Source organism: Mobula hypostoma, chromosome 27 (genome assembly GCF_963921235.1).
Source record: "Mobula hypostoma chromosome 27, sMobHyp1.1, whole genome shotgun sequence".
NCBI classification, from domain to species: domain Eukaryota; kingdom Metazoa; phylum Chordata; class Chondrichthyes; order Myliobatiformes; family Myliobatidae; genus Mobula; species Mobula hypostoma.
Genome location: NC_086123.1, coordinates 35,872,404 through 35,882,131, shown reverse-complemented (window position 1 = coordinate 35,882,131; position 9,728 = coordinate 35,872,404). Strand labels below are relative to the sequence as shown.

At 43.5% G+C, this 9,728-nt stretch overlaps 1 protein-coding gene across 1 annotated transcript in view; it reads left to right on the top strand.

The window, feature by feature from the left end:
- The first annotated feature begins 93 nt into the window (after positions 1 to 93).
- The window catches only part of mvk (mevalonate kinase), a 33,365-nt gene continuing 23,730 nt past the window's right edge, over positions 94 to 9,728 (top strand). The window contains exons 1-4 of the mRNA XM_063034271.1: positions 94 to 200; positions 1,932 to 2,023; positions 4,750 to 4,897; positions 6,604 to 6,751. Of these exons, the coding sequence (XP_062890341.1) occupies positions 1,946 to 2,023; positions 4,750 to 4,897; positions 6,604 to 6,751 (374 nt within the window). The 5' untranslated portion in view covers positions 94 to 200; positions 1,932 to 1,945. The remainder of the gene's footprint in view (positions 201 to 1,931; positions 2,024 to 4,749; positions 4,898 to 6,603; positions 6,752 to 9,728) is intronic.

Below are 9,728 nucleotides of genomic sequence, written 5' to 3'. Positions count from 1 at the left end.
TCTGCTCGGGCTGCGCGATGATTTGATTGACACGGGAATCTATCGTTCTATTGGTAGTGTGGAAGAGAAGCTCTTGGTTCATTGGCTGTGTAGATTGAGTCCCGCCCCGCACGGGGCTCGTGAGTGGAGGGAGGCGGAGCGGCGGGAGTCGCGGTGTGGGACGATCGCCGGTCGGTCGGTCGGTCTGTGGCTGGATGCAGGTAGGAAGTGTTCGCTTCACCCTTTTATCCTTGTGGCAAACACGCTGTGCCGGGTGATCGGGCTCCCCGTCTCCACGCAGGAACGGCGGAGACCGACACCGACGTGACCGGTGTTGAACTCAACGTAGGACTCCAGCGCCGGGGTTTTACTCCCAGAACCTTCCCCGTGAGTGGGTGCAGCGGAGGTTTGAGACCGGATGAGCTGCCAACCCGGGCTGATGAGCCCCGTCGGCCCGAAGCACCTGTCACCCGTCTTTACCGCAGTAGAAACGGTTCCGTTGGGTTTAGTAGCTGAGCCACACGTGAGGCCCCAGGAGCCTTCTGTCATCGTATCAGCAAAGCTGGTAGGATTGGGCGAGGGAGGGCGTGGGAACGGCACGGTTAGGACATCTAGACCAGCACGGGACCGATGGACCGAAGGGTCAGGTCCCATTCTGCTCTCCCCCTGCGATCTTTCCCCGGGATCTCTGGTACTGGGGGGGTTAAGCGGACTCTGGAGAACGCTACCAAGCAGTTAATGGTCTAGATGTGAATCCTGTTTCCGTGGATTAATGTGGAACAAAAGTTGGCACGCTTTGAAATGGAGCCGGGGACATGTCAGGCTTTCTGTCAGTGGTGTAAAAACAGCAATGCAGTCACTACATTTCAAAACCACGCGCACGACTTCTGCAGCTTTTTGGAAATCTGCAGCACAGTCTGATGGTTCTTCGTCAGGTCCTCATCCGAGTCTCGGCCCGACGGCTCAAACAGACTAGTTCTGCACCGATATCTTATGGAAATCTTAACTATATACTGCATTTCCCTTCATAGAAGCTGTCTTACCTGCAGTGTTTCTTCACATGACAAGCAAGTTCAGAACTCTTGTGTCTCTGTCCATTCTAATGTTGATAAAAACGTGAAGGATCAACTGCGTTTTTAAAGCTTATAAAATTATCTTTGTTGTGCCCCACCCATCTTCACTGTGGGAGTCCCATTAGCAGAGAGTTTGACTTGATTCAGGAAATGTTCAGAGCAAGATTGTGAGCTTTATTGATATTTTCTTCATAGTTTAATCTGCACATTTTCTGCTGTAGAAATATTGGATTGGAATAGTGTGTAGCCTCACTGAAGGCTTCTGTAGGATTTTTATTGCCAACATTTTGACTGTTGATGCTTTTAATATGTAGCCTTATGACTTGATGGTGAAGTTTTCGCCCCCTAAGGAAGTTGTGAGATTGCTGTAAGTTTTTGTGCACAGAAGATCTGGGCTTCTAAGAGACAGTGAGAAGGATGGAGGGATATAGACATTGTGTAGGTTGGAGGGAGTAGTGTTTGGGTGTTTTGATTTGCTTTTTAGCTGGTTTGGCACAACGTTGTGGGGTGAAGGGCCTGTTCCTGTGCTGTCCTGTTCTGTGTTCTATATTCCGCTGCAGACTGAGTGATGTGTATGATATTAAGACAATACAAGAGGACAAGAGGAGGGGTGGGAAATTCAAGAGGGATATTAGAGGAAGGTTTTTTACTCAGAGAGTGGTTGGTGCGTGGAATGCACTGCCTGAGTCAGTGGTGGAGGCAGATACACTATAGTGAAAATTAAGAGAATACTAGACAGGTATATGGAGGAATTTAAGGTGGGGGGTTATATGGGAGGCAGGGTTTGAGGGTGGGCACAACAATGTGGGCCGAAGGGCCTGTACTGTGCTGTACTACTCTATGTTCTATGTTAATACAGTTAACAATTATTTGTTTTAGGATAAACCTCAACAATGACAAACAAGACACTCATTATATCTGCTCCTGGCAAGGTTATTTTACATGGAGAGCATGCTGTGGTCCATGGAAAGGTAAATTCTTATTTAAAACTTGCTAATATGAAATCCATATAATTAGATTTTAAAGTATATTTCATTTGACTGTAAGGAGTTTTGGAGCATCCTGTGATAGTGAAAGGCATCATTAAAGTAAACAACAGGAATTCTGCAGATGCTGGAAATTCAAGCAACACACATCAAAGTTGCTGGTGAACGCAGCAGGCCAGGCAGCATCTATAGGAAGAGGCGCAGTCGACGTTTCAGGCCGAGACCCTTCGTCAGGACTAACTGAAGGAAGAGTGAGTAAGGGATTTGAAAGCTGGAGGGGGAGGGGGAGATGCAAAATGATAGGAGAAGACAGGAGGGGGAGGGATAGAGCCGAGAGCTGGACAGGTGATAGGCAAAAGGGGATACGAGAGGATCATGGGACAGGAGGTCCGGGAAGAAAGACGGGGGGGGGGGTGACCCAGAGGATGGGCAAGAGGTATATTCAGAGGAACTGAGGGAGAAAAAGGAGAGTGAGAGAAAGAATGTGTGCATAAAAATGAGTAACAGCTGGGGTACGAGGGGGAGGTGGGGCCTAGCGGAAGTTAGAGAAGTCAATGTTCATGCCATCAGGTTGGAGGCTACCCAGACGGAATATAAGGTGTTGTTCCTCCAACCTGAGTGTGGCTTCATCTTTACAGTAGAGGAGGCCGTGGATAGACATGTCAGAATGGGAATGGGATGTGGAATTAAAATGTGTGGCCACTGGGAGATCCTGCTTTCTCTGGCGGACAGAGCGTAGATGTTCAGCAAAGCGGTCTCCCAGTCTGCGTCGGGTCTCACCAATATATAAAAGGCCACATCGGGAGCACCGGACGCAGTATATCACCCCAGTCGACTCGCAGGTGAAGTGATGCCTCACCTGGAAGGACTGTTTGGGGCCCTGAATGGTGGTAAGGGAGGAAGTGTAAGGGCATGTGTAGCACTTGTTCCGCTTACACGGATAAGTGCCAGGAGGGAGATCAGTGGGGAGGGATGGGGGGGACGAATGGACAAGGGAGTTGTGTAGGGAGCGATCCCTGCGGAATGCAGAGAGAGTGGGGGAGGGAAAGATGTGCTTAGTGGTGGGATCCGATTGGAGGTGGCGGAAGTTACAGAGAATAATATGTTGGACCCGGAGGCTGGTGGGGTGGTAGGTGAGGACCAGGGGAACCCTATTCCTAGTGGGGTGGTGGGAGGATGGAGTGAGAGCAGATGTACGTGAAATGGGGGAGATGTGTTTAAGAGCAGAGTTGATAGTGGAGGAAGGGAAGCCCCTTTCTTTAAAAAATGAAGACATCTCCCTCGTCCTAGAATGAAAAGCCTCATCCTGAGAGCAGATGCGGCGGAGACGGAGGAATTGCGAGAAGGGGATGGCGTTTTTGCAAGAGACAGGGTGAGAAGAGGAATAGTCCAGATAGCTGTGAGAGTCAGTAGGCTTATAGTAGACATCAGTGGATAAGCTGTCTCCAGAGACAGAGACAGAAAGATCTAGAAAGGGGAGGGAGGTGTCGTAAATGGACCAGGTAAACTTGAGGGCAGGGTGAAAGTTGGAGGCAAAGTTAATAAAGTCAACGAGTTCTGCATGCGTGCAGGAAGCAGCGCCAATGCAGTCGTCGATGTAGCGAAGGAAAAGTGGGGGACAGATACCAGAATAGGCACGGAACATAGATTGTTCCACAAAGCCAACAAAAAGGCAGGCATAGCTAGGACCCATACGGGTGCCCATAGCTACACCTTTAGTTTGGAGGAAATGGGAGGAGCAAAAGGAGAAATTATTAAGAGTAAGGACTAATTCCGCTAGACGGAGCAGAGTGGTGGTAGAGGGGAACTGATTAGGTCTGGAATCCAAAAAGAAGCGTAGAGCTTTGAGACCTTCCTGATGGGGGTTGGAAGTATATAAGGACTGGACATCCATGGTGAAAATAAAGCGGTGGGGGCCAGGGAACTTAAAATCATCGAAAAGTTTAAGAGCGTGAGAAGTGTCACGAACATAGGTCGGAAGGGATTGAACAAGGGGTGATAAAACAGTGTCAAGGTATGCAGAAACGAGTAAATGAGTATCTGTGTAACACACATCAAAGTTGCTGGTGAATGCAGCAGGCCAGGCAGCATCTCTAGGAAGAGGTACAGTCGACGTTTCAGGCCGAGACCCTTCAGGACTAACTGAAAGAAGAGCTAGTAAGTTAGTCCTGACGAAGGGTCTCGGCCCGAAACGTCGACTGTACTCTTCCAAGAGATGCTGCCTGGCCTGCTGTGTTCACCAGCAACTTTGATGTGTGTTGCTTGAATTTCCAGCATCTGCAGAATTCCTCGTGTTTGAGTATCTGTGTAACTAGTTATTGTAACCCTATTAACTTCACTTTTCTGGTTTGGCTTCTGTTGAAAATGTTTTCCGATTAAGAAACAATATTATCTGCATCTTAATCTGAGAAGTTAACTTTATTTTGGTGATACCTAATAATTTTATTGGGTGATTATATGGTTGTGTAATAAAATATCCTACAGTAAACTTTTCCCTACTTTATTCATCTGAATGAGTAGAATTTTATTATTTTCTATTTCTTGCCTCCTTCACATTGTAAATGATATTGCCAGAAATTTAAAAACTGAGTACTTTCTTGATATAATTAATACAACATATTGGCTCTCACTAACATTCTTGAGCATCAAGTGAAGGATACTTGTACTTTGGAATTCCTAGATGTTCACACCATTTCATTTTGTATTTATAGGTGGCTCTTGCAGTCAGCCTAAACTTAAAAACATACCTCCGGATGCAACCACGTGCTGATCAGCAAGTACAATTATATTTGCCAAATATTGGCACCCATCTTAGCTGGAAAACCACGAACCTTCAGTTCCTGCTGAAAGCAATTGACGGTAAGAAGTAACCAAGTGAAGAAAATATTAAAGAATAAAAGACCTTGTATCACTCATAACGATTACTTTGAAGGGAGAGATAAGTATCAGTTCAAAAGGATACAGCTTATCACTGCTGTAAAGTGGGTCTATATAGAGGTTCCCAACCTTTCTTATGCCAAGGAGCAATACTGTTAAGCAAGGGTCCAAGTTGGCAACGCAACCACTATCCTGATGAAAAAAGAACTGATAATGAAAATGTCTGGCCTAGAATAAAAGTCCAGTTAATTCATATTGTCAGATATCAGTTCTGAATGATTGCGGAAACTTATTAGAAATAGTTGATAAAATGATGCCTCAAATGACATCAAATGCTGATGTATGGAAGATTTGTTGCTAAAGGTGGTTCAGTGATATGAGTACTATTCATTGATGTATGATGTGCACTGTTAATTAGTTGGAACGATGATGACAGCATAATCTTCTTTCAAGCTAATTATATTCTCTGCTTCAGTGCCCTGATGGAATGGAATATTATGGTCAGACGTATAGTGGAGAGTTTTGAAGTACTTTCTGCTCCTTAGCTGATTAAGTTCTAGTTTAGATGCACCACTTGTGCCTGGCATGGGTGGAATAGACTGCATATTTACTGGTTTTTCTCTAGTGGAACAGAAAAGACTATTTTATTCATGCAATTTTGTTAATTGGGTTTAGAAACTGTTTGCAAATAAATTGATTGGGAGTGGGTCACTGTGTCCTTGAAACCTGCTTCATCATTTAATAAAGTCATTGCTGATCTAATAGTGACTTCAGCATTTCTGTCTAGGTGTGATAACTTAGCAGCTCCTGTGCAAAGTATCATTTACCCTCTCCTTAAAAATATTTAAGGGATCTGCTTCCATTGTCCCCTGAAGAGGAGACTTGCAAAGATATTCACCCTTTGGAAGAACAAAAACTGCCCCATCTGTGCTAAAACTTTAAAACACAGAGCTCTTGATCTAGACCATCCATCCCTTTCTCCCATGGCTTCACAAGACCCTGATCGGGGGTGGGGGGGGGCTAAACAGGTGCTACACCTTGCCTAAGGGTGACCTGCAGGCTAGTGGAGGAAAGGAGCATCTTACACTCCTTTGGGGAGACATATCCAATTCATAACCTCCACCTCGCCACCCAATTCATAATCATACACTTGTATTAACTGATAAACATGAGAATTTTTGCAGATGCTGGATATCCAGAGTAACACACACACAAAATACTGGAGGAACTCAGCAGATCAGACAGCGTCTATGAAAATGAATAAACAGCCGACATTTGAGCCAAGACCCTCATCTTGAAGAAGGGTCTCAGCCCAAAACATCAACATGTGTGTTTCGCTTTGTATTAACTGATGCCCTACATCCTGCCAATATAAGACTAGTCACCTGTGCAAAACTTGGTATTTAGGTAGCTGAAATGAATGTTTTTGATATACCTCTTCCTTTAGTAAACCAGGTTCTCTCTGTAAATACTTTGTAACTTCTTTAAGTAAAGAATATACAATATATAAAACTTACTGAATTGTAGTTTCTCAAATTTCTGTTAGTATATTTTTTGCTTGACAATTTATGCACTTTTCATAAGCTAAGGATTAGGAGCAGCACAACGTCCATTAATTCTGGCGCTCATGTTTCCATTCAGATTTTTTCCCATGAGCTATTAAATGTGTAAATCATTTTTCTTTGTAGCTGATGCCCGGAATCCAAAGGCTGCGAGCCAGGAGCTAGTGGAGCAACTGAGACGGAAAGCAGAAATTCCAGAAGGCTATACAGACATGATGAGCCTCAGTGTCCTCTGTTTCCTTTATTTATATGGTGCTATCTCCAGCAGCAAAAGGTATTGATTACTTTCTGTCATAATAAAATACTGCAACTTGGCAGGAACACTTATAATTGTTACCAATTTTGATTGCTGTCGGGAAGGGAACATATTAATGGTCAATCCATCAACTGTTAGGTGGCAGCAATGCAGTTTCTCAGTAGTAAATGCATGCATTGTGGTACAGGGCCCCCAGCCATTTTTATGCCATGGACCAGTACCATTAAGCAAGGGATCCACGACTCCAGATTGGGAACCCCTGTTGTAGGTGAAGTCTTGGTGAACATAAATATAATCTAACTATTTTCTTTAAAAACTAATTGCAATATAATAGAGATAAAAATGACATAAATATTCTAACTAGAATAAAATGTCTCACAAAAATAAGTTGGCATAATTGAATAACGACGGGGATAAATGAACAATGGCTTCCGAAGGTCAGTTAAATATTGCAAGCAGAAATTATGTAGACATTGTAGCAGGAAAAGGTGTAACCATCAGATGAATAGGAACAGATTTATTTTCTTAGTTTAGATCTAGGAAGTTTGTTTGTTCATTATGTGCCATGTCATATGATATTGGAGATCATGGGTTTTCCATGACCATGATTGTTCTTGGCAAATTCTTCTACAGAAGTGGTTTGCCATTGCCTTCTGAGCAGTGTCTTTACAAGACAGTTGACTCCAGCCTTTATCAATACTCTTCAGAGATTGTCTGTCAGTGGCATCAGTGGTCACATATCCAGGAGTTGTGATATGCACCAGCTGCTCATATGACCATCCACCACCTGCTCCCATGGCTTCATGTGACCCTAATTGTTGGGGGGGGGGTACTAAGCAGGGCCTACACCTTCCTTAGGGTGACCTGCAGGCTAGTGGAGGGAAGGAGCACTTTACACCTTCTTTGGTATAGATGTATCTCTGCTGACCCCTCCCCCCCCCCCCACACACACACACACACACACACACCCACCCACCCCCAATTAGGAAGCATCAGAGCCATTTATAAAACTTCTAGAAAGAAATGATGAGCTACTGACACAACCTCCACCAGAAATGGATAAAAAGACTAACTTTGAGGAGATGCGAGAGGATTTAGAAGGAGTGGATTGGGACAATTTGTTTTATGGGAAGAATGTAATTGAGAAATGGAGGTCATTTAAAGGTGAAATTTTGAGAGTACAGAATCTGTATGTTCCTGTTAAGTTGAAAGGAAAGGTTAAAAGTTTGAGAGAGCCACGGTTTTCAAGGGATATTGGAAACTTGGTTTGAGAAAAGAGAGATATCTACAATAAATATAGGCAGCATAGAGTAAATGAGGTGCTCGAGGAATATAAAGAATGTAAAAAGAATCTTAAGAAAGAAATTAGAAAAGCTAAAAGAAGATATGAGGTTGCTTTGTCAAGTAAGGTGAAAATAAATCCCAAGGGTTTCTACCATTATATTAATAGCAAAAGGATAGTGAGGGATACAATTGGTCCCTTAGAGAATCAGAGTGGACAGCTATGTGCAGAGCCAAAAGAGATGGGGGAAGTTCTGAACAATTTCTTCGGTATTCACTAAGGAGAAGGATTTTGAATTGTGTAAGATAAGGGAAACAGGTAAGGAAGTTATGGAAACTTTGATGATTAAAGAAGAGGAAGAACTGGAGCTTTTAAGGAATATAACAGTGGATAAGTCTCTGGGTCCTGACAGGATATTCCCTAGGACCTTGAGGGAAGTTAGTGTGGAAATAGCAGGGGTTCTGACAGAAATATTTCAAATGTCATTGGAAACGGGGATGGTGCTGGAAGATTGGCGTATTGCTCATGTTGTTCCATTGTTTAAAAAGGGTTCTAAGAGTGAACTTAGCAATTATTGGCCTGTGAGTTTGATGTCAGTGGTGGGTAAATTGATGGAAAGTATTCTTAGAGATGGTATATGTAATTATCTGGATAGACAGGGTCTGATTAGGAACAGTCAACATGGATTTGTGCGTAGAAGGTCATGTTTGACAAATCTTATTGAATTTTTTGAAGAGGTTACTAGAAATGTTGATGAGGGTAAAGCGGTGGATGTTGACTATATGGACTTCAGTAAGGCCTTTGACAAGGTCCCACACGGAAGGTTGGTTAAGAAGGTTCAATCGTTAGGTATTAATATTGAAGTAGTGAAATGGATTCAGCAGTGGCTGGATGGGAGACGCCAGGGAGTGGTGGTGGATAACTGTTTGTCAGATTGGAGGCCGGTGACTAGTGGTGTGCCTCAGGGATCTGTACTGGGTCCAATGTTATGTGTCATATACATTAATGATCTGGATGAAGGGGTGGTAAATTGGATGAGTAAGTATGCAGATGATACTAAGATAGGTGGAGTTGTGGATAATGAAGTAGGTTTCAAAGCTTGCAGAAAGATTTAGGCCAGTTAGAAGAGTGGGCTGAAAGATGGCAGATGGAGTTTAATGCTGATAAATGTGAGGTGCTACATTTTGGTAGGACTAATCAAAATAGGACATGCATGGTAAATGGTAGGGCATTGAAGAATGCAGTAGAACAGAGGGATCTAGGAATAATGGTGCATAGTCCCCTGAAGGTGGAATCTCATGTGGATAGGATGGTGAAGAAAGCTTTTGATATGCTGGCCTTTATAAATCAAAGCATTGAGTATAGGAGTTGGGATGTAACGTTGAAATTGTACAAGGCATTGGTGAGGCCAAATTTGGAGTATTGTGTACAGTTTTGGTCACCGAATTATAGGAAAGATATCAACAAAATAGAGAGAGTACAGAAAAGGTTTATTTGAATGTTACCTGGGTTTCATCACCTAAGTTACAGAGAAAGGTTGAACAAGTTGGGCCTTCATTCTTTGGAACATAGAAGGTTGAGGGGGGACTTGATAGAGGTATTTAAAATTATGAGGGGGATTGATAGAGTTGACATGGATAGGCTTTTTCCATTGAGAGTGGGGGAGATTCAAACAAGAGGACATGAGTTGAGAGTTAAAGGGCAAAAGTTTAG